Here is a 25,125-nt window from a genome sequence, read left to right as displayed (position 1 = left end):
CAAGCTTGTGGTTTCATACCCAAGAACAGTCGAGGCTTTAATCACTAGGTGCTTAAACAAAGTACTGAGGAAAGAGTCTGAATAGTTATGTAAATGTATTATTTCCATTTAAAATGTTTTTTTAATTAGCAAACATTTCTAAAAACCTGCTTTTGCTTTGTCATTATGGGTATTGTGTGTAGATTGATACTTTATCAATTTTAGAATAAGGCTGTAATGTAACAAAATGTCAAAAATGTCAAGGAGTCTGAATACTTTCCGAATGCACTGTATCTGATCGACTCTCTCAAATCCAGGTTCAGTCACTGTTGGTTTTTCCATGGAGGTGATTTCAGGTTAAACTCTGAGTAGAAGGTTGGTGATGAAGTTTGCTGACTTTTTATTAGATGTCGAACACATCAGGCAGGTTGTCGGGCAGCACAGTAGCAAGCCGCTCCCCTGCCTGGCACAATAATAGACCTGGCTGTGTGCTCGACGAACTGCAGGTCCTCTGGAAACAGGCATTACGTTCATCCGAGCCCAATACCCATTTCAGACAGAAGATATAAGGCCATGTTAATATGACCCGCTTTCAAACAGCCGTTTATTTACCATTTTCTTGCCCTTTCATACATATCAGTGGGTAACTGGTAAATTGCGAGCGGTGGCGGGTGTTGTTAATGTCACGCCTTGGTCTTAGTATTTTGTGTTTTCTTTCTTTATTTGGTCAGGCCAGGGTGTGACATGGGTTATTGTGGTGTGTTTTTTGTCTTGGGGTTTTGTGGGTTGTCTAATTAGTCTATGGCTGCCTGAGGCGGTTCTCAATCAGAGTCAGGTGATTTATCGTTGTCTCTGATTGGGAACCATATTTAGGCAGCCATATTCTGTGAGTGGTTTCGTGGGTGATTGTTCCTGTCTCTGTGTTTGTAGTCACAAGATAGGCTGTATAGTTTTTCGCGTTTCGTTTGTTGTTTTGTATATATTTGTTATTTCATGTATCGTATAATTTCATTAAAGAACATGAGTAGCTACCACGTCGCATTTTGGTCCGCTCCTCTTTCACCAGACGAACGCCGTTACAGAATCACCCACCACACCCGGACCAAGCAGCGTGGTAACAGGCAACAGCGACAGCAAGAGCAGCGAAAAGAGGAACGGACATGGGAGGATGAATTGTTCGGAGAAGGACCCTGGGATCAGCCTGGAGAATATCGCCGCCCCAAAGAAGAACTGGAGGCGGCGAGAGCTGTACCTACCTAGCCTTGCACGTCCTGTGCCAGCCCTGCTCTCAGGCTCTCCAGTACACCTTCACGGTCCAGTCCATCATGTGCCACCTTCACACACCAGTCCTCCGGTGGCAGCTCCCCGCACCAGGCTTCCTGTGCGTGTCCTCGGTCCAGTACCACCAGTTCCAGCACCACGCACCAGGCCTTCAGTGCGCCTCGCCTGTTCAGCGCAGCCTGAGCCTTTCTCTCTCCAGTGCTGTCGGAGTCTCCCTCCTCTCCTGCGCTGCCGGAGCCTCCCGCCTGTTCAGCGCAGCCAGCGCTTTCCTCCTCTCCTGCACTGCCGGAGTCTCCCGCCTGTTTAGCGCAGCCAGAGCTTTCCTCCTCTCCAGTGCTGCCGGAGTCTCCCGCCTGTTCAGCTCAGCCAGCGCTTTCCTCCTCTTCTGCGCTGCCGGAGTCTCCCGCCTGTTTAGCGCAGCCAGAGTTTTCCTCCTCTCCTGCGCTGCTGGAGTCTCCTGCCTGTTTAGCGCAGCCAGAGCTGCCAGCCTGCATGGAGCAGCCAGAGCTGCCAGCCTGCATGGAGCAGCCAGAGCTGCCAGTCTGCATGGAGCAGCCAGAGCTGCCAGTCTGCATGGAGTAGCCAGAGCTGCCAGTCTGCATGGAGCTGCCAGTCTGCATGGAGCAGCCAGAGCTGCCAGTCTGCATGGAGCAGCCAGAGCTGCCAGTCTACATGGAGCAGTCAGAGCTGCCAGTCTGCATGGAGCAGCCAGAGCAGCTAGATCCGCCAGTCAGCCATGATCTTCCAGATCTGCCAGTCAACCAGATTCTTCCAGATCTGCCAGTCAACCAGACTCTTCCAGAGCTGCCAGTCAACCAGACTCTTCCAGGTCTGCCAGTCAACCAGACTCTTCCAGATCTGCCAGTCAACCAGACTCTTCCAGATCTGCCAGTCAACCAGACTCTTCCAGATCTGCCAGTCAACCAGACTCTTCCAGATCTGCCAGCCAACCAGACTCTTCCAGATCTGCCAGTCAACCAGACTCTTCCAGATCCGCCAGCCAGCCAGGATCTGCCAGAGCAAACTACCTGCCTGAGCTTCCTCTCAGTGCTGAGCTTTCTCTCAGTGCTGGGCTTTCCCTCAGTGCCCGGCTTTCCCTCAGTGCTGGGCTTCCCCTCAGTGCTGGGCTTCCCCTCAGTGCTGAGCTGCCCCTCAGTCCCGAGCTTCCCCTCAGTCCCGAGGTTCCCCTCAGTCCCGAGCTACCCCTCAGTCCCGAGCTTCCCCTCAGTCCCGAGCTACCCCTCAGTCCCGAGCTGCCTCAGTTCCGAGCTGTCCCTCAGTCCCGAGCTACCCCTCAGTCCCGAGCTGCCCCTCAGTCACGAGCTGCCCCTCAGTCCAGTGGGGTTCTGGGTGAGGACTATTCGGCCATGGTCGGCGGCGAGGGTGAATTATCCCAGGATGCGAGGGGGAGGAACTATGACATTTATGGAGTGGGGTCCACGTCCCGAGCCGGAGCCGCCACCATGGACAGACGCCCACCCGGACCCTCCCTATGGTTTTAAGGTGCGTCCGGGAGTCTGCACCTTAGGGGGGGGGGGTTCTGTCACGCCTTGGTCTTAGTATTTTGTGTTTTCTTTATTTATTTGGTCAGGCCAGGGTGTGACATGGGTTATTGTGGTGTGTTTTTTGTCTTGGGGTTTTGTGGGGTGTCTAATTAGTCTATGGCTGCCTGAGGCGATTCTCAATCAGAGTCAGGTGATTTATCGTTGTCTCTGATTGGGAACCATATTTAGGCAGCCATATTCTGTGAGTGGTTTCGTGGGTGATTGTTCCTGTCTCTGTGTTTGTAGTCACAAGATAGGCTGTATAGTTTTTCGCGTTTCGTTTGTTGTTTTGTATATATTTGTTATTTCATGTATGGTATAATTTCATTAAAGAACATGAGTAGCTACCACGTCGCATTTTGGTCCGCTCCTCTTTCACCAGACGAACGCCGTTACAGTTAAACTATGGGGGCCTGTTTGCATTTCAAACTAGGGAAGTGTTAAACAGTGGACGTGCTACTGAATTTACGTGCAAAAATGCAGAGAACCGTTCACACAGCCCGGATACCTGTATTTTGATTACAGGGTCTGTGAAAATGCAGGAATCATGACTAGGTCTTTAGGTGGGTTTTAATTTGCCCTGCTTTCTTCCCCCTACCCCTTTTAGATACAACAAAAAGAAGCAAGCGTGGTCACGAAATGGACATTAAAAGTTCTCTCATGCGAACCTCCACTGCCACCAGAACGCTAAAGCCATGTACACTGTTACCTCCTCCACTTCAGTCCACACAATGTTTCTTGACTGCGAGAGAGGCCCAGGTCTGACTTGAACTGTGGTGCAGTACAGATGCCCTGTGGTAGGGAACACGTTCAGTGCTCTAAATTCATGTACATAGCATCGTTCTCTATAGTCACGATAAAAAGGTCCCATAGTCAATAGTTGTTACAGTACGTGGGACTAGTTGCAAGACTAATGCATTCCTAAGCAGAGATGCTGCCTATCTAGTCGAATCACATTCATCTTCTTTAAGTGTCCTCAACCTCAGCTACCCCCCTGGGCCATGTCATGTTATGTTCACAACACATCACTCATTTGCTTCCTGTTTTTGCATATCGGGCACATTTCAGTATCTGCTCTCTCTGTATCCAAACCCTAATGGAGCGAACTGGCATCAGTCCATTTACTACGTGATTATCGTGACGTAAGACGTGCCCAGTTGCCGTGACAATGGGACCATATCACTTTTAGGGACCTGGTAGTATAAAAAGACATAGAGAAGTCCGGGCTCTGCCACACAGACAGGGGGAAACCGCTGAAGACCGACTGGGAGAGAGATGGGGAAGTTTGTACTGGTTACCTGTCTGGCCTTTCTGCCATTGGTTCTCATTGAGGTAGGTGATGCTGTGTACTGTACTGTGTCTTTGTTCCCCTTTAAAGGCACTGGTTGGCACACAGATTCAAGCAAGGTTATTCTATTACATAGCACAATCTGGAATTTGTCTCTTTAAATTGGTGTTTGCTGTAGCTAAACATAATAGTTTTAAATTTAAACATTGACTCTGATTATTTAAAAGATAGCAAACAAAAGTGAGCTGTCCACAAGCAGTTTCTTTGCTTTGTCAAATTAGTTCTGTTTTCATTTTCAAATCACAGTGAAGGGAACAGTATTATATTACACACCCAAATGTAATAGATAATAATAATAATAATATATACCATTTAGTAGATGTCTTTATCCAAAGCGACTTACAGTGATGCGTGCATACATTTTACATATGGTTGGTCCCAGGATTCAAACCCACAATCCTGGTCTGGCAAGCTCCTTGCTGTACCTACTGAGGTCCCGTAAACCGATGATTTTAGTAACCTAAAATTAATTATTATAGGTAATGTAGACAAATGACATGATAGGATAGCATTAATATATACTTGGTCTTACTAACTATACATAGTCAATGCCATCAGTGACAGTGATAAGAAATACACCAGGTTTTATGGGGCATTTTCATACTATACATAATTATATTATTTGCGTTATCTCACTTCCTTCTGTAAAGTCTTATAGGATTGTAACAGCTATCAATTGAAACCAACTGCAGTCCGTATGTAAATATGTTGTTACGATCTAATGTTATGATCTAATTGTCTAATGTTGTTATGGTCTAATGGTCTAATGTTGTTATGGTCTAATGGTCTAATGTTGTTATGATCTAATGGTCTAATGTTGTTATGGTCTAATGTTGTTATGGTCTAATGTTGTTATGGTCTAATGGTCTAATGTTGTTATGATCTAATGTTGTTATGATCTAATGGTCTAATGCTGTTATGGTCTAATGGTCTAATGTTGTTATCGTAGAATGTATGCACACATGACTGTAAGTCGCTTTGGATAAAAGCGTCTGCTAAATGGCATATATTATTATTATTATATTAAATAGACATGACAATATTAAAATCATGCATATCAGTTGATATGATATCGTAACAATACAATATGTAGGCTGCTTAATGATCTGGGTTGCAGTAAACGTGTTCAACCCAGAGCTAGAGAGCACAGAAAAAGAACATAGATCCTCTGGGCACTAGTGCTTGTTTTGTCATTTGTCTAATGAACAGTGTTTGATCACTACAGCGTTAATCTGAGTGTTCAAAACATTATGAACACCTGCACTTTCAATGACAGACTGACCAAGTGAATCCAGGCGAACTCTATGATTCCTTATTGATGTCACTTGTTAAATCCACTCCAATCAGCGTAAATGAAGGAGAGGAGACAGGTTAAAGGATTTTTTATATTGTGTGTGTGCCATTCAGAGGGTGAAAGGGCAAGACAGAAGATTTAAGTGCCTTTGAACGGGGTATGGTAGTAGGTGTCAGGCGCACCGGTTTGTGTCTAGAACTGCAATGCTGCTACAGTTTCCTGTATGTATCAAGGATGGTCCACCACCTAAAGGACATGCAGCCAACTTGACGCAACCGTGGCAAGCATCGGAATCAAGGTGGTCCAGGATCCCGTGGAATGCTTCTGACTCCTTGTAGAGGTGCTTTGAGTGTTCAAATTGGATGAAGTGCTATTTATAACCAACCAAGGCAACAATTCCCTGTCACCAATCTCTCCTCTCTCTTCGGGGCGGCAGGTAGCCTAGCAGTTATAAGAGCGTTGGGCCAGTGAAAGGTCACTGGTTTGAATCCATGAGTTGACTGTGTGAAAGATCTGTTGATGTGCCCTGGACTCTAATTGTCCCTGTAGGTCGCTCGGGATAGGAGCGTCTGCTAAATGACAAAAATGTAAATGTGTCTGTGATTGTGTATGAGAAAGCTCGGGTGAGAGGAGATGAAGAGATAGGGCTAATCTGTAAAAACAAAACAGACTGCTAGATTAGACCAGATGAAAGGCAGAGGAGAGAGTGAACACTTATGTAACACTGAGAGTACAGACTGCAACTGTCAACCAATGCGAACCGGAGCCAAATGCAAAGTAAGTGTGGCTGGTGCAGTCAGGTAGGGTCATGGGTGGATGACCTTTGGTGGCATAGCAGTGAGTCATTGTCGACCACTCGGAGACAGAGTGTGGGAGGACTTTATCTCAGCCATCAGACAATTGGAGCCAATCATCGGCTAAAGGCCGCTATAAACACAACGACGGTGCGTCGTTTTCACATGTATTTCTTTATACTTTGCGTGGCTCAAATTTTGGAACGAACCACATTCGACGCTCTGTAGCGTGAAGTGTGAAGTGTGTAGCGGCCTTAACACAGTCCAGTCTGTCCAGTCCCCAACCACCTCTCACACATCACCACAATGGATGCTTACTGTGGGAATGTGCTTTTTATCAATGCATCTTTGCTTGAAATGAATTGGCATAATAATTAATGACGTAGATATGAAATGACAAATTATAATTTAATATTGGTAATGAAGTAATTTTTTTATTTTGTTATTTATTTCCCCTTTATTTAACCAGGTAGGCCAGTTGAGAACAAATTCTCATTAACAAATGCGACCTGGCCAAGATAAAGCAAAGCAGTGCGACAAAAACAACAACACACAATGGGGTAAACAAATGTACAGTCAGTTATGCCTGTAATCATATGACGACTGACATTACATTTAGATACATTACCATTTGTGCATCATGACATAGTTCATATAAGGGCGCTATAGTAGGGCACCTCAATTAGCTTATTGGTCGTTGCTTGTTTCATAAATTACAATGACATGATGTACATTGCCTTCAAAATGTATTCATACCACTGGAATTATTCCACATTTGGTTGAGTTACAGTCTGAATTCAAAATTGATTTAATAGATTTGTTTCTCACCCATCTATACACAATACCCGATAATGACAAAGTGAAAATATGTTTAAAATTAAATATAGAAATATCTCATTTACATAAGTAGTCAACACCACTGAGTCAATACATGTTAGAATCACCTTTGGCAGCGATTACAACTGTGATTCTTTCTGGGTAAGTCTCTAGGAGCTTTGCACACCTTGGATTGTACAATATTTGCAAATTATTCTTTATAAAATTCTTCAAGCTCTGTCAAATTGGTTGTTGATCATTACTAGACAGCCATTTTCAAGTCTTGCCATAGATATTCAAGCCAATTTAAGTCAAAACTGTAACCTGCCCACTCAGGAACATTCAATGTCATCATGGTAAGCTACTCCAGTATAGATTTGGCCTTGTGTTTTAGGTTATTGACCTGCTGAAAGGTGAATTTGTCTATCAGTGTTTGTTGAAAAGCAGACTAAACCAGGTTTTCCTTTAGGATTTTGCCTGTGCTTAGCTCTACTCCGTTTCTTTTTATCCTAAAAACTTCCCTAGTCCTTGCAGACGACAAGCATACCCATAACAGGACGCAGCCACCACCACGCTTGAAAATATGAAGAGTGGTACTCAGTGAGGTGTTGTGTTGGATTAGCCCCAAACAGAACGCTTTGTATTCAGGGCATGAAGTTCATAGCAGTTTAACTTCAGTTCCTCATTGTAAACAGGATGCATATTTTGGAATATTTTTAGTCTGTACAGGCTTCCTTCTTTTCACTCATTTAAGTTAGTATTGTGGAGTAACTACAATGTTGTTGTCCATCCTCAGTTTTCTCCTGTCACAGCCTATCAAACTCTGTAACTGTTTTAAAGTCACCATTGGCCTCATGGTGAAATCCCTGAGCGGTTTCATTCCCTTTCGGCAACTGAGTTAGGAAGGACGCCTGTATCTTTGTAGTGACTGGGTGTATTGATACACCATCCAAAGTGTAACTCATAACTTCACAATGATCAAAGGGATATTCAGTGTCTGCTTTTTTATTTTTACCCATCTACCAATAGGTGCCCTTCCTTGCGAGGCATTGGAAAATCTGGTCTTTGTGGTTAAATCTGTGTTTGAATTTCACTGCTCAACTGAGGGACCTTACATATAATTATGTGTGGGGTACAGAGATTAGGTAGTCATTAAAAAATCATGTTAAACACGATTATTGCACACAGAGTGAGTCCATGTACTTATTATGTAACTTGTTTACATTTAGCAAATGTTTACTCCTGAACATATTTAGACTCGCCACAACAAAGGGGTTGAATACTTTTGACATTTCAGCTTTTCATTTTTTATGAATTTGTTTAAAATAAATTGGTATCGTGTGCAGGCTCGTGACACAAAATCACAATTGAATAACTTTTAAATTCAGAATGTAACACAACAAAATGTGGAAAAAGTCAAGGGGGTGTGAATACTTTCTGATGGCACTTTAGCTATATCTGATTGATCTTTTTCCTCTGATCTTTGACAGGCTACCAACATAACTACCAGCACAGCTGTTATCCCCACAAACATTACGACAGTACCAGCAACTATCTCCTCAAACCCAGTCAGCAACCAACCCTTAACAAACACCACGTTTCCAAACAATTCCTCCATGATGACAACCTCCAATAACAACATCAGCAGTAATGTCACCATTGAACCTTCGACCACACCTGTCTCCAACCATAAAACTACGGCGGCTAGAACCCTGGGCCCACAGTCCACACACTCTACTCAAGTCACTTACATCGCCACCACCGCAACCACCCAAACCCCCACAACCCTGGAGTCCCTGCAGACCACTGAGTACACCACAGCAAACCAAACCAACATAACTGCTACCAGCCATATGTCACCAACACACGATGGAGGTACATCAGCCCTGCTGGGCTCTTGCAGTCTCCTCCTGGGGCCCCTGATCTCCATAATGATCCAAATGGTATATGACTAAGAACACAGCCCTGCGGAAACACTTTACTGGCCCATGTTTCCCGTTTCCTTCTACAGATCTTGACCTATGAAAATGCACTCTAAAAGAGTACATTGCTTCACATGAATTCACTAAGAACTGTGTGCAGTGTCACAGGTGCAGGCTTCGTAATAATGAAGAATAATCATGGAAAATGAATAATAACAATGAATAATAATTACGGAGTTGCTATTTAAAAAGTGGAAATTGTAGTAGGTGAGCTGTGTATACTATTTGTTAGGCATGGGCATGTACCTTGCTAATGTCACACACCTTGCATTTATTGTATGAAGGAGCAATGAAGTGCTTTGGGACTGAGAAAGACAGATTGAAATGACGAGCACTGAGCCCCCCCCCCCCGATTCACCACTGCCAATGACTGGTGCCCCCCCACCATGAATATTTTTATCACCCATACGCAATATTCACAAAAACATAATCAGGATCACAAGCTACAAAAATTCTTACAATTGACATACGCATAGGACATGTGAAACGTTTGATTGTATTGTAGTTGTGAATAAAAAACATACTTAAGTAGTACCATTGTACTGTATTGTATTACCATTGTACTGTATTGTATTACCATTGTACTGTATTGTATTACCATTGTAAAAAAATATATATATATATATTTTAATTTTGTCCTATATATGGGGTAAAAACGATTGCATTTAAAGGGTACAGCAACATTTGAAATATGGTTATATGACAAAAAGTGATTTATCCATTGATCTTGGGAGACAATGACCAAAACAATATTGCTTGGTTTTCTTCATTTACTTACCCCACAGCCAGCATTAGCATCGCTGTTAGTGAAATACTGGTAGTGGTAGGGCCTATGGCAGGATGCCTCAAAAAGCATGCCTAAATCCTCAAAGTCACTTCAAACCAAATGTCATATCAACACGAATAACGTAACACGTTGCACATATAGAATATTGGATGATATTATAGAAATAACATCTATAACATTTCCCTTAGAATAACCCAAAATCTGAAAATACACACAAACACAGCACTATGTGTACATTTAGAGGGAAGCTGTTTTTTGTATTACAGTTCTACCTAGTATTCATACCACTGACAGACTATTTGAGCTGTTTTGACTGCAACTAAGCATATATGTAAGGTCATTTGGATTTGGTACCAATTATACCATAGGCCAGTATAAGGTGCTCCATCTATAAGGTGCTCCATCTATGCAGGTGATCTGTCTGGTTAAAATGACTGATGTAGGTCCCCCTCCACCCTCTGATAATAGGTATAACTTAATATCATGATTCTAGAAAAACCTAGATTCAAATAAAATCTTGTTTTTAGATTTTCCCTAGAATAACTACGGGTTGGTTGTTTACTGACACGTGCACAACCATGTCGAAAAACAGACGGGGTTGGCTTTGTGAGGACAGACGCTGGGAGACAGGAAGCAAGTACAGGGAGTGACTATTGAATAAATAACCAACGTGAAACAAAACAAGGACAGCGTCTGGACAGGGGGGACAAAATGACATTAATGCAGACACGGGGAAGAAACTGAGGAAGTGACAGATATACTGGAGGCAATTAATAAGGTAATAGAGTCTAGGTGAGTCCCATGAAGCCCTGATGCGCGTAATGGTGGTGATAGGTGTGCGTAATGATGGCCCTCGAGCGCCAGAGTGGGGGAGCGGGAGCAGGTGTGACAGCCTTAGACTGTTGACAACATGTAAACATTTTCTGTCTCCAAAGGTTTATTGAAAACATAAAAATATTTGCACAATGAGAACTTGTGTCTCAAATATATCGGTACAGTTGTTGGTTAGCTAGCTAGCTAATTTTTGACATAACATCAGCCAAAACACCTCATAACAACACATGGTATCAATAACAAGATACAAAGAGCTGAAACTAGCCACCGCCGATTCCCACAAGGCAGCCTCTTGTCATTGTTGCTAGCTATCTGACCGTTTAGAATCATAACAGCACACACCTTCCGGTCACATCGACTTGAACTCATCATTTTTGTGAAGTTTTCAGCCAACCCATCTATATAGCTCTCTGTGTAGATTTACATCATATCTGAGTTCTGTTTTGCATTTCTATCAAGTATTTATACCATTGGCAGACTTTGTACACGTGTTTAGCAGATGTTATTTCAGGTGTAGCGAAATGCTTGTGCTTCTAGTTCTGACAGTGCAGTAATATCTAACAAGTAATATCTAACAATTTCACAACATATGCCCAATACACACAAATCTAAGTAAAGGAATGATGAATTATAAATATATGGATGAGCAATGTCAGAGCGGCATAGACTACGTTACAGTAGAATAGTATAGAATACAGTATATGTCAGGATTTGGCCAGGGTTGTTCCGGTTTTTGGTCACTAGATGCCCCCATTGTGCCTTTTGACCTTTTGTTTTCCCTTGATCCCCATTATTATTTTCACCTGTGCCTCGTTTCCCCTGATTGTATTTAAACCCTTTGTCTTCCTCAGTTCTGTGCTCTGTGTTTGTATGTTAGCACCCAGCCCTAGTACTCTGAGAACTCTTGTTGATCCCGGTGGACTCTCTTGTGGAATTCTGTTTTTTGTTCTTGTTTGTTTGTTTTTTTGAGTATCTTTTGAGGCTTTTTGTGCTATACCTTCCACCTTGTGCATTTACCTTTTTGTCTTGGAGGATTACCTTTGTTCTTGTGGAATTCCTTTTGAGGTTGTGGAGTTACATGTTTTCCTGAAGAACTTCACTTTTTACTTCATTAAATACACCGTCTCAAGTACTGCTGTGTCTGCCTCATCTTCTGGGTTCTGCCGACTATTCGTGGCTCAGTTGGTTAAGTGACTGTTTCTCACTCCGGAGACCCGGGTTTGTAACCGGGTCCTGACAGTATATACATGGGTAATGCAAGATATGTAAACATTACTAAAGTTACATTATTATAGTGACTAGTGTTCCATTTATTAAAGTGGCCAATGATTTCAAGTCTGTGTATACAGGCAGCAGCCTCTGTGCTAGTGATGGCTATTTAAAGTCTGATGGCCTTGAGATAGAAGCTGTTTTTCAGTCTCTTGTTCCCAACTTTGGTGCACCTGTACTGACCTCGCCTTCTGGATGATAGCGGGGTGAACAGGCAGTGGCTCAGGTGGTTGTTGTCCTGGTGTCAAAATGACCCCAAATGACTTGTATTTTTAATAAGTCCATATTGATAAAGAAACACTGTACCATAACTTATATCTAATAAGAAGAAGTTGATTGACAAAGTCATGAAAAAAATCTAAGAATTGAATAAACCACCTTTGGACTATGACCAAAACTGTGCCTCTGGAGTCAGAATGACCCCAGTCAGCAGTCGTAACTGATGATTAACGAGCAATACAAACACAACACAAACTCAAACAAAATGCTTATTAGGAGGACAGGCCCAATTCAAGAGAACATGAAATGACATAGTTACACTATGAATTGTGGAATAAAACGACAATTTAAGAAAATATATAATATGTTTATTATTTTCCAATACAAAATAAATGAAAAAGACAGCAATACAAACCTTGACATTCATTGTACTGTTGAATGGGATGGCCAATTTAGAGGACAAAACAAAACTTAACTCACACATACACAAAATAAAACAAAATCCTATTAGGTGGTACATGTATAAGAAGACAGCATATAGTCATTACAAGCAGTGTAGTTAAGCCAAAAACAAATATTGAGTGGAGTACAGCACAGAGTAACAGCAGATCGTCAACCCAGTTATGAAGCGGGACTAGACCATTTATCCAGTATCGGCTGCCATATTTTGTAGAACACTGGACTTCTATTGGAGGTATTGTATCGAATCTTTTCCATATGTATTACAGTCCCTAAATCCTGTAACCACATTTCAAAGGTGGGTACAGTATCCAGTTTCCAAAATTGCAATATGAGCCTTTTGGCTAATATCAAATCAAATCAAATCAAATTTATTTATATAGCCCTTCGTACATCAGTTGATATCTCAAAGTGCTGTACAGAAACCCAGCCTAAAACCCCAAACAGAAAACAATGCAGGTGTAAAAGCACGGTGGCTAGGAAAAACTCCCTAGAAAGGCCAAAACCTAGGAAGAAACCTAGAGAGGAACCAGGCTATGTGGGGTGGCCAGTCCTCTTCTGGCTGTGCCGGGTAGAGATTATAACAGAACATGACCAAGATGTTCAAATGTTCATAAATGACCAGCATGGTCGAATAATAATAAGGCAGAACAGTTGAAACTGGAGCAGCAGCACAGTCAGGTGGACTGGGGACAGCAAGGAGCCATCATGTCAGGTAGTCCTGGGGCATGGTCCTAGGGCTCAGGTCAGTTGAAACTGGAGCAGCAGTATGGCCAGGTGGACTGGGGACAGCAAGGAGTCATCATGTCAGGTAGTCCTGGGGCATGGTCCTAGGGCCCAGGCCAGTTGAAACTGGAGCAGCAGCATGGCCAGGTGGACTGGGGACAGCAAGGAGTCATCATGTCAGGTAGTCCTGGGGCATGGTCCTAGGGCTCAGGTCCTCCGAGAGAGAGAAAGAGAGAAGGAGAGAATTAGAGAACGCACACTTAGATTCACACAGGACACCGAATAGGACAGGAGAAGTACTCCAGATATAACAAACTGACCCTAGCCCCCCGACACATAAACTACTGCAGCATAAATACTGGAGGCTGAGACAGGAGGGGTCAGGAGACACTGTGGCCCCATCCGTGGACACCATATAATAGAGTACAAAGAGAGACAGCCTTCTCTTCCTGGTTATTCCCATCAACTGTACCAAACGGAGAGATCAATGGGTCTGGGGCTAGAACTCTATCGAAGGCTTTAGATAAGTAATCAAAAATGAGAGCCCAGTTAGCATGTAACTTAGGACATGTCCAAAACAAGTGGGTCAACGTCCCCTCACCCTGCTTGCACCTCTCACACAGTGGTGAGGTGTCCGGGAATATTTTATGCAGTTTCACTTTTGAGTAATGTGACCTGTGTATCACCTTAAACTGTACAAGGTTGTGTCTGGCATTCACTGAACTGGGGGTTTATATTCCTGAGAGCTTCTACCCAGTCCTCATCTGAGATTTCTGAACCAAGTTCTTGTTCCCAAACCTGTAGCACATCATACAGTCTAGAGACTGACCCTTTTGAATGGGGTTTGACAAGGATCAGGCTATCTAATGTAGGATTATTTGGCTGCCACACTGTGGTATATGTGTCCTTAAGACATTCCTGATTTGGAGGTATCTGGAAAAATGTGTTGTTGGCATGTTGAACTTTCCCTGTAATTGTTGAAATGAAGCTAACTGACCATCTATGTATAAATGAACAATTGTTGTGAGCCCCGTCTCCCTCCACTGTGAAAACACCATATCATCCAATGCAGGGTGGAAAGCATGATTCAGGCAAATTGGATTGTCAATGTAAACAGTGGGTATGTTAAGAAAATACCCAATCTGTTTCCAGATCCTAAGAGTATGACAAATGACTGGATGAGAGTCATAAGTGGCTTTATTCACATATGATGGACTAATAACAAGTGCAGGGAGTGAGGAACGTTGACAGGAGGCCTGCTCAATTAAAAGCCAGGAAGGCATATGGTTCTGTCTCATCGCAGGTAAACTTTCCCTCCAGAAAGACACAATGTTCAGATTAGCAGCCCAATAATACAGTTTAAAGTGAGGAAGGCCAAAGCACCCCTATACCTTGTACTTGCAAAAATGCTTCTTTGAAATTCTGGCTGCCTTGTTTTCCCATAAAAATGGAATTACTATTGAATTCAGTTTCTTAAAATAGCTTTGTGGTATGAAATTGGGTAGACATTGGAAGAGGTAAAGAAACCTGGGTAGGACAACTGTTTTAATAGCGTTTATACGACCAAACATCGGAGAAGAGTTTTCCAAAAATCTATATTTAGTTTATTAAGCTGATAAATGTTCATGTCCCAAATCGCTTTCAGTAGCTGATCAAGGTCTCTTGTCACTGCAATGCAAAGGCTTGTGAACTTGTCCATCACTGTTCTAAATGGGGTAGATTGCAGAAATTGCATATTCACAGGCCGTGATATTGGCATTAATTTGCTTTTTTGCCAGTTTATCTTGTAGCCAGAGAAGGAGCCGAATGTATTTATCAAGTTAAGTAAGGGTGGAATAGAAGTTTTAGGCTTGGATAAAAACAAAAGAACATTGTCTGCATATAGGGACATTTGGTGCTGCGTGTCTTTTATTTGAACAGAAGCTATATCGGCACATGCCCGAATGCGAGTAGCAAGGGGTTCCAAGGCTATAGCGAAGAGAGCAGGCAAAATAGGGCACCCTTGTCGGCAGCCCTTGAACAGTCGGAATGACTGCGACATTTCCTGATTGGTTAGCACGGACGCCATTGGATGTGCATAAATGATTCTTATCCAATTAATACATTTCTTTCCAAACTCGAAATGCTCCAGAACCGACATCATGTACTTCCACTCAATCTGATCAAATGCCTTCTCTGCGTCAAGAGCTATTACCACTGCCTCAACCTTATGATCGTGATACATTACGTTGAAAATTGTAGTAAATTGTAGGATAAAAACCTGTCTGGTCAGGGTGTATGATGTCAGAAATATATTTTTTCAATGGGTTTGCCTAAATGAAACTACTCTTGAATACTCTTACGGACAATAGTTGTTAGCCTGATAGCAAATCAACTATTTGAGCTGTTTTAGGAGTTTTAGGGAGATTCTGTTAACTTGGAAAATGAACCAAATTGAATTCGGAAATTGGGAGAGAATACATGTACTGACTTGTTGAAAAAATACTTTTTGTGGTCTTGCAACCCATGCAACAATGTAGCATTGTGGACCGCAGAAAGATTCAGGCAGCCAGACAAAGGGTTTCATGTCTCAGTCATAAGGAAACAGGTGAAGTGGTGAGGGAGCCATTCTAACGACTTTCCGTAGCTTGGAGGGTGGCATGGATTACCAAGTAACTGTCATGTATAATCTGGTTCATGTTTATTTATTTATTTGTATTTATCCGTTATTTTGCCAGGTAAATTGACTGAGAATGTTACGCCCCTGAAAACAGGGGAGAAATAATCACGAGAGTGATACGGTATTGTTTTCTCAATTCAACTTTTAGTTCAATGAGAAAAGACTGCGATTTCCCCAGGAAGATGGGTGGAGACCAGAGCAATCGATCTCCGGCTCATAGTTTAAGGGGATTTCGTAGATCACAGATTAACACTTTTAGGCATCACAAAATAAAGTATACAATATAACGTTTACACATTACTCACAATTCGTACCCTTTGTATGCTTGACAGATTTTAACTTTAACAAAATTATATGAATGTTATCAATCTCTATCAACTAATACTGAATGCATCGTTTTAACCTTAGATGTTTTAAGATCCTCACATACTATGAACTTACTTATACTTTTTAACCACTTGCTCCTACCTGGCACGCAGGCATCCCATCTAGAGCTCTGGAAATGCAAATGCGCTACGCTAAATGCTAATAGTATTAGTTAAAACTCAAACGTTCATTAAAATACACATGCAGGGTATTGAATTAAAGCTACACTTGTTGTGAATCCAGGCAACAAGTCAGATTCTTAAAATGCTTTTCGGGGAAAGCATGAGAAGCTATTATCTGATAGCATGTAACACCACAAAAGACCCGCAGGGGACGTAAACTAAATAATTAGCATATTCGGCGCTACACAAACCGCACAATAAAATATAAAACATTCATTACCTTTGACCATCTTCTTTGTTGGCACTCCTAGATGTCCCATAATCACTATTGGGTCTAGTGGTCAGAGCGTTGGACTAGTAACCGGAAGGTTGCGAGTTCAAACCCCCGAGCTGACAAGGTACAAATCTGTCGTTCTGCCACTGAACAGGCAGTTAACCCACTGTTCCCAGGCCGTCATTGAAAATAAGAATGTGTTCTTAACTGACTTGCCTGGTTAAATAAAGGTTAAAAAAAATATAAAAAAATCTTGAAATACTGTCCATGTATTTCTCAACCAAAATATCCGGTCGGAGAACGGAAGAAATGGGCTGTCTCTTGTTCGTTTGACCAAGAAACAAATCCTAGGCAAATGACAAGACTGTTGACATCGTGTGGAAGCCGTAGGTACTGCAACCTCAGCCATATTTAATGTCTTTCGCCCATAACAATGGGTTGAAGCGGCGGATGGATATATTTTTCCACTTTCAGTGATCAGATTTTCCTGCACTTTTCAATGAAACGCACGTTCTGTTAAAGCCACAGCGGTGATTTAACCAGTTTTATAAACGTCTGAGTGTTTTCTATCCACACATACTAATCATATGCATAAACTATATTCCTGGCATGAGTAGCAGGGCGCTGAAATGTTGCACGATTTTTAACAGAATGTTAAAAAAGTAGAGGCTAGACTGAAGAGGTTAATATATAACAGGCTATGAGTATTTCCTTTAACCTGTCACAAGAACACGTTCTCATTTACAGCAACGACCTCGGGAATAGTGACAGGGGAGAGGAGGGGGATGAATGAGCCAATCATACCAGATTAAAGCGCTCACATTTTCCTCAAGGGTTCAACATATTGTTATAAACTGGGTGGTCCGAGCCCTATAATGCTGATTGGCTGAAAGCCGTGGTATATCAGACGATGACAAAACACATATTGTTACTGTTCTAATTGTGTTGGTAACCAGTATATAACCGCAATAAGGCACCTCTGGGGTTTGTGGTGTATGGCCAAAATACCATGGCTAAGGGCTGTATGCAGGCACTCCGCGTTGCGTTGTGCATAAGAACAGTCCTTAGTCGTGGTGTATTGGCCACATACCACACCCCCTCGGGCCTTATTGCTTAGTTAGCCGAAGTATCTGGTCCGTTATGTATGCATGTTAGAAGTGATAAGCAGCGTCTAGCCGACATGAGGTCGACTCAACACCTGTGTGAATCTTAGAATCTAATCAGGTAATTGTTTTTTCCTGGTTACTAAGGGGCTTCCCAAATGAAACCCCTATTGCCTATAGTGCACACTACTATGGGCCCTGGTCCAAAGGGGATCGATGCACAATCTCAAGCACTTTAAAATGGGCATTCATCTCCATTGTTACTGAGGTAGACATTAGCACACAATGTCTGCCAAAATCTACACAGCACAACGTAGAATTATTACAAGTATCAAACTACAAGGCAGGTAAAATCAAATATGAAGTCAAGTTTATTGGTGCAACATTTTCAATGCCTGACATCATCGACATTGTTACTGCTTGAAAATATATTATATTGCACGGAACAAGGAAACAGAGATACACAACATAAAATTATAGATTCAGACAGTGTCCTTGAGAATTAATGGGCAGGACTTTGGCAACTTTGCATTTATTGTCCTCCTTATCTAACGTAAGCTGGTCAGGGCTGTTTCCTGGACAGCCGGTGTCTAAGGTGGGGAGGGTGATTTTGACACATTATATAAGACCAGGCTCACTTTCAGCAGGAGTCTCTACACAGCCAGATCAGATCAACGATAGCAAACCCAGGATAGTCAACCCAGGACAGCAGTTTCCTCTAGTATCTGGCCCACGAGACACCTCGCCTTTCTGCAATATGAAGTGCCTGGTTCTGGGACTCGGCACACTGGCCTTGCTGGCATCCACCATGGCACAGGTAATGAATGTACTTATTCCTTATTCAGAAATAATAGCTGAACAAGTTTTAAACTTAAATAAAGGATGGAGAGATGGGGAGACCTGATTCAACCTAGAGTGTTTGGTGAACTCAACAATTCTGATTATAGCTGATGCAGTATGTTGAAATTTGAGGTTCAATAATTTGAGGATCATTCAATGAGTAAATGTAGTTATAGAACAGTGTTTTTAGTTGGACTGTTTATATGCTCCAAAGTGACATTAGGTCAGGGGCGTTCAACCTTTTCATGCCCAGGGACCCCAATTCAGGCCAACAGTCAAACCAGGAGCCCCTGTCATATATTTGCACCAATATGTTGGAAAATTGCTATGTTTAAAATGGATAGCCTAAGGGTCAGTAAAAAAAAATTACAACTCCAGGTTTCATTTCTTTTTTTAAATGCACCCCCTTCCCAACATAAAAAAACATTTTCACATGACCCTCCCCTTGTACTGTAAAAATAAAATTGCACACCCTTCCCCCTCATTGAATTAACTCAAAAATAATGATTATGACCAAAAATAACAATACCTGTGGAGACCCTGTGTTTATAAATGTGGATGCCGACTTTGCCACTACAGCATGCTTTTGTGGCACAGTTGATGCCACGCAGGGCTACGGGCCAGAACGTTGAGGGTTCACCAACCACCACAGCTAGGGGGAAATCAGATTTTCTAAACTTGGTGGTGCGAGCCCAGGATGCTGATTGGCTGACAGCTGTGGTATATCAGACCGTATACAATGGGTATGACAAAATATGTATATTTACTGCTCTCCGCCTTGCGTCGCGCTTAAGAACAGCCCTTCGCCGTGGTATATTGTCCGTATACCACACCCCCTCGGTATTGCTTAATTATATAAAATATATGCAACAAATGTATATGCAACGAACAGCCAATGCACCCAAAAGCAAAGCATACCGATTACTTCGGGCGCTCAACATCATGATTTGCTGTTTCAACACCACAATCAAAATGACTACGAATATGTCAATCTCGACAAAAAACAAAATACATCCCTCCCTACCTTATACCCACTAGCAAAGGCTTGGCTTGACAATCTCCGAATGTCATTCAAAAATGTTTGGGTTTTGTAACATACATGAAATAGCTGGTGCACAGTTTGGATGCTGGATTTATATGAGAGTGGAGTGGACAACGGTGAGCAGGTAGCCTACATGAGACGTTTGAAGTAGCCTAACCCAATTAAAACATTGTAACTGGTTGTGTTTTAAAAAAAGCTAAACGACAAATATTTAGGCTATTTTGATGTGTTAGGTTCTAGGTGTGGGAGGAATAGCCACTCGGATCGGAGAGGAGGCAGAGCGCGCATTGAGTTGCCGGAATAACTGGGCCTGCAGGGATTATATGTGGCCACATTACTTTAGGACGATTTGGGAGAATGATGATCCCCAACAGACAGAAATAAAACCAGACTGGCCTGCTGCTGTGCCTTTCTAGACCGTATAAACTGTTGAGAGTAGACCCACAACTGATCCAAATCGAATGAAACATTCAAATCACAGAGCGTTTGCGCTGTTATTCAAATTATTTATGATTTTTTTGCAGTTTACAGCCTAGAGTAGAATTTTATACTCGCTTGAAAACTATTATTAATTGCATTGAGGTGTTGTAGACAAGTCTAAGTAGGATCATTTTATTGTCCCTAAACAAGACCAATAGGGAAGTTTTTTTGAGCTGCGTGTCTCATGTCTTTAATGAGCAACGACATGACACACCTGCCTCTCTGATGTTTGTCAGCTCCTCCCCTTGTTTTTGTGGATTGACATAGAAAATTGTCTCGCCTTTGAATGATTTTATGTGTGGTATGATTGTTAGTTAGACTATCGGAGATCTGGACCAACGATCCACCTACCACTATTGCCACTATGAATGGTGGATAGAGGTCAGGACAGACGGTGAGACTGGCAGACTATATTGACCTGTGGTATTATAGTAAGTGTGTGGAAAAGTGTAGTGCATGCAAACAGATTAGGACATTTGGCAAGCATGCAAGAAGTAAAACCTGAAAAGTTATATTGTAATCCCCTCCAGTAATTTTCGAATGGTCCCTAATTAATTTCAGTTTCAAATAGACATGGGTAAATGAATGCTTAATGAACAATTTCATCCGACAGAATTCTACAATAGGACCAACAACAGACCAACAGAATTCTACAATAGGACCAGCAACCGTCACAACTGCCACAACCGCCACCTGGCTATCCACACCAGTAATTTTCAAACTATCCCTAATTCATTTCAGTTAATAGACACGGGTGAAATAATCCTGAATTAACATATAGCCTAATGTAAATACTTCAATTTCATTCAACAGAATTCTACAATAGGACCAACAACCGACCAACGGAATTCTACAATAGGACCAACAACCGACCAACAGAATTCTACAATAGGACCAACAACCGACCAACGGAATTCTACAATGGGACCAACAACCGACCAACAGAATTCTACAATAGGACCAACAACCGACCAACAGAATTCTACAATAGGACCAACAACCGACCAACAAAATTCTACAATAGGACCAACAACCGACCAACAAAATTCTACAATAGGACCAACAACCGACCAACGGAATTCTACAATAGGACCAACAACCGACCAACAAAATTCTACAATAGGACCAACAAATTCCACCACAACCACCACAACCGCCACAACCACTCTCACCACACCAACAGGGGGCAGCCATGTCTTCAGTTACTCCCTGACTCTACTGTTTGGTTCGACAGCCAGCCTGATAATACATTCACTATGGCATTGAGCGCCACATAGAGGGCAAGAGTCACATTGACTGCACCTTTCTGAGAGTGTTAAAGGGTAACTGGGATTCTGGCAATGAGGCCCGTTATCTATTTTCCCAGAGTCAGATGAACTCATGGATACCAGTTTTAAGTCTCGGCGTGCGGTTTGAATAAAGTTGCTAACTTGCACAACTGTTAACTTCCTTTTAGCTCAATGACTGCTAACGCTAGTTGTTAACTAGCGCAATTGCTAATTAGCGTTAGCGAAATGACTGGAACTTCCTGTCATTGTGTTAACACTAGTTAGCATTGGCATTAGCATTACCGCTAACTTCCTTCATACAGGACACAGAGACATAAAAATGGTATCCACAAGTTCATCTGATTCTGGGAAAGACGATAAAGGGCACCATTGCCAAATCCTAACGTATCCCTTTAAAAACTGAATAAGAGCGTAGGAGAATAATCTTTCTCTCAATTTGTGTGTTTTACAATGACCTGCTGGAGGTTTGTGTGTGCTCTGTGTATTTCAAAATGTAGAACTGAAACACTGGTTGATAGGGTTGCAATGCCCAAAATTGGTGTATACTAATGTTTTATAGTCAATCAAGCGGTGAGTTCCTTTGCTATGTATACAAGTGAAGTATTCATGTGATTGCCTTCGGACAAAAATAGGTCATTATACAAATGGTAAATTATATAATTTCTCATTGTACAAATATTGAAATGTACCCAAATAAAATATTTTTTTTGTATTGCTATTTGACCGAGTTAAATATTTACATATACATTTATTCAAATCCCGATATTGTATCACAGTAAATAGGTTATTCGGAATTACTCTTGCTTTTAATCTTTAATATCAGTTTCATTGTTCTGCTTTTCAGGGCACTTTAAGATTTGTGTATAAAAAAGTATCCACCACAAAAGTTCCTTCACAGGTGAAAATAAATGCATTCTAATTTAATATAAAGGTGAAGTTATTCATTAACAATGAAAGAATTATAAAGATCCATAACATGCTATGTGACGTAGCAATACAGGTACAGAAGGACCATTCGTTCAATCACATTTAGTGATAAAGCCCTTCTTACATCAGCCGATGTCACAAAGTGCTGCACAGAAACCCAGCATAAAACAGCAAGAAAGGCAGATGTAGAAGCACGTAGCATCGGAAAAAAACTCCATAGAATGGCTGAACCTAGGAAGGAACCAGGCTCTGATGGGTGGCCATATCTATGTCATCAATGCTAACGTTTCTTTGCTACCTGTCAACTTGACGTTTTTTAAAACTTTTTAATTACCGTTTATAATTGTTGTGTTTTCCTTCGCTCTACTTTTTTCATTCACCTTTTTCACCCCGGACACTTTATCTGGACGTGGTTCGTCAGGACCTCCACCAGCCGAAGCTAAGTAGTAACATTAAACCTTCTAATTGTATTTGGAATCAGTTCCGTTTAGCCTTTAGCCTCCGAGGCTTTTCTCTATCAGGCCCAATCAATCAGAACATTTTATTTCCTCCATCTTTGAATGATGGGGCTTTTGGCATTTGGCACTCACTAGGCCTCTCCTCGCTAGCCCAATTATTCTTTGATGATACATTTGCCTCTTTTTCTCAGCTGCAGGAAAAGTTCAATCTCCCCCAATCCCACTTTTTAAGCTATCTCCAGGCTAGAAACTTTGTCAGGGCTAACACACCTGGATTTCCCAATAGGCCTGCGAATACAGCTATAGAGAGCATCTTGGAGCTGAACAAGCTTCCTAGGGGTGCAATTTCAGATGTATATGCAATCATTCATGACTTACAGAACCCTTCTTTGGTGCCTTTAAAGACTCGATGGCAAAATGATTTGGGGGAGGAACTTGGGGAAGACGCCTGGGAATCTGTGCTACACAGGGTGCACTCGTCCTCTTTTAGCACTAGACACAGCCTCATTCAATTCAAGGTGGTTCACCGTATCCACTGGTCGGGGGCCAAACTTGGAAGAATATTCTCTGATTTTGATCCTACCTGTGTCAGATGTAAAGTGGAACCAGTCACACTGTTGCATATGTTTTGGGACTGTCATAAACTGTCAGGTTTCTGGGAATTAATATTAAAATGTTTCTCTGATATATATGACACTGTTATAGATCCGTCTCCCCTTACAGCCCTTTTTGGAGTACGGGCCCATGGGTACCCCCCTATCAAGAATCCAGTCGGACACTGTTGCTTATACAACTCTTTTAGCTAGACGGCTAATACTACAGAACTGGAAGATGGCAGCTCCCCCATCTTATAAATATTGGGTGAGGGATGTGTTATGCTCTCTGAAACTAGAAAAAGTTTAATTAAATTCACGTGGGAATCCCAAACTGTTTGATGAGGCTTGGGCTCCATTCCGGTCTTACTTTAAACAGTCCATCCTCTGATGGCATTCCAATTAATACTAAAATAAGTCTGTGACTTAAGGGTTGGAGGAGCTTCTATCTGTGTTTTTGCTGGGGGGGCCATTAAGGTCCATGTGCTTATTGATTGTGATCCGCAGATGCCTTGTTCATCTTGCCCAGGCAGAGACTGAAGTGTGATGGTCGTTCTGTGGCCATGACTCTCTGTGAGTGGTTGCATTTCTCCACCCTTATCCCTTGACTGTTTACAGGAACAATGGTGAGGTGTTTGCTCTGTCCCTGTACTATAGATTGCCCTTTAACCTCTGTAGCCTTCTGCCTGGTGTGTTTAACGGTATCTTTAAAGCTATTTTTTTATTTGTATTTATATTTGTATTTTTTTTCTAGTTGAGTATATTATTTATATTGCTTTGTCTTGTCTGTGTGTGTGTGTGTGTGTGTGTGTGTGTGTGTGTGTGTGTGTGTGTGTGTGTGTGTGTGTGTGTGTGTGTGTGTGTGTGTGTGTGTGTGTGTGTGTGTGTGTGTGTGTGTGTGTGTGTGTGTGTGTGTGTGTGTAAAACTTAATAAACAGAGTTTTAAAAAAAAAATGTAAACCCTAATTGTAGTCGCTGTACACATAATATACAGGAGAACAATCGCCTTATGGTGAGGATAGCCTTGCTGCAAGCTCAGCTTCAGGCGCAATCATTAGGTAAGAGTAATTTAAGCGTCTGTGCCACTAAGCACAAATAGTAGTTTAAATCCCCTCGCACAGTCCCCACAGCCTGACAATTTTCTCATGGCTTCTGAGTTCCCGCTCAGCCCAGTCAAAACTGTTCGCTGCTCTGGCCCCCCAATGGTGGAACAAACTCCCTCACGACGCCAGGACAGCGGAGTCAATCACCACCTTCCGGAGACACCTGAAACCCCACCTCTTTAAGGAATACCTAGGATAGGATAAAGTAATCCTTCTCACCCCCCCCCTTTAAGATTTAGATGCACTATTGTAAAGTGACTGTTCCACTGGATGTCGTAAGGTGATTGCACCAATTTGTAAGTCGCTCTTGATAAGAGCGTCTGCTAAATGACTTAAATGTAAATGTAAATGTTCTGGAAGGAAATGCTGTAGAAGGAAGGAAGGAAACCCTATATATAGCCACCCTGCCAGCTTAGTGGAGTCTGCCACTAGCACAGTCAGTGTAGTCAGCTCAACTATCCCCATTGAGACTGTGTCTGTGCCTCGACCTAGGTTGGGCAATGTTCGCCTTCGCAATCTCACTGGAATAAAGACCTC

The 25,125-nt window shown here is 42.2% G+C and overlaps 2 protein-coding genes across 2 annotated transcripts; both read left to right on the top strand.

The window, feature by feature from the left end:
- Positions 1-4,044: 4,044 nt before the first annotated feature.
- LOC124042818 (cell wall integrity and stress response component 2-like) lies at positions 4,045-9,569 on the top strand. Its single transcript, XM_046360943.1, has 2 exons — positions 4,045-4,136; positions 8,547-9,569. The coding sequence occupies exons 1-2, from the start codon at positions 4,080-4,082 to the stop codon at positions 9,009-9,011; spliced, it is 522 nt and encodes a 173-aa protein (XP_046216899.1). The 5' UTR covers positions 4,045-4,079; the 3' UTR covers positions 9,012-9,569.
- A 6,402-nt stretch (positions 9,570-15,971) lies between these two features.
- LOC124044382 (TBC1 domain family member 5 homolog A-like) lies at positions 15,972-22,225 on the top strand. Its single transcript, XM_046364034.1, has 4 exons — positions 15,972-15,983; positions 18,538-18,673; positions 20,832-20,927; positions 21,032-22,225. The coding sequence occupies exons 1-4, from the start codon at positions 15,972-15,974 to the stop codon at positions 21,493-21,495; spliced, it is 708 nt and encodes a 235-aa protein (XP_046219990.1). The 3' UTR covers positions 21,496-22,225.
- The last annotated feature ends 2,900 nt before the right edge of the window (positions 22,226-25,125 follow it).

This window comes from Oncorhynchus gorbuscha, linkage group LG09 (assembly GCF_021184085.1).
Source record: "Oncorhynchus gorbuscha isolate QuinsamMale2020 ecotype Even-year linkage group LG09, OgorEven_v1.0, whole genome shotgun sequence".
In the NCBI taxonomy this organism is placed as follows: Eukaryota; Metazoa; Chordata; class Actinopteri; order Salmoniformes; family Salmonidae; genus Oncorhynchus; species Oncorhynchus gorbuscha.
The sequence above is the reverse complement of the archived record's forward strand: the minus strand, read 5'-3'. Positions and strand labels throughout refer to the sequence as shown.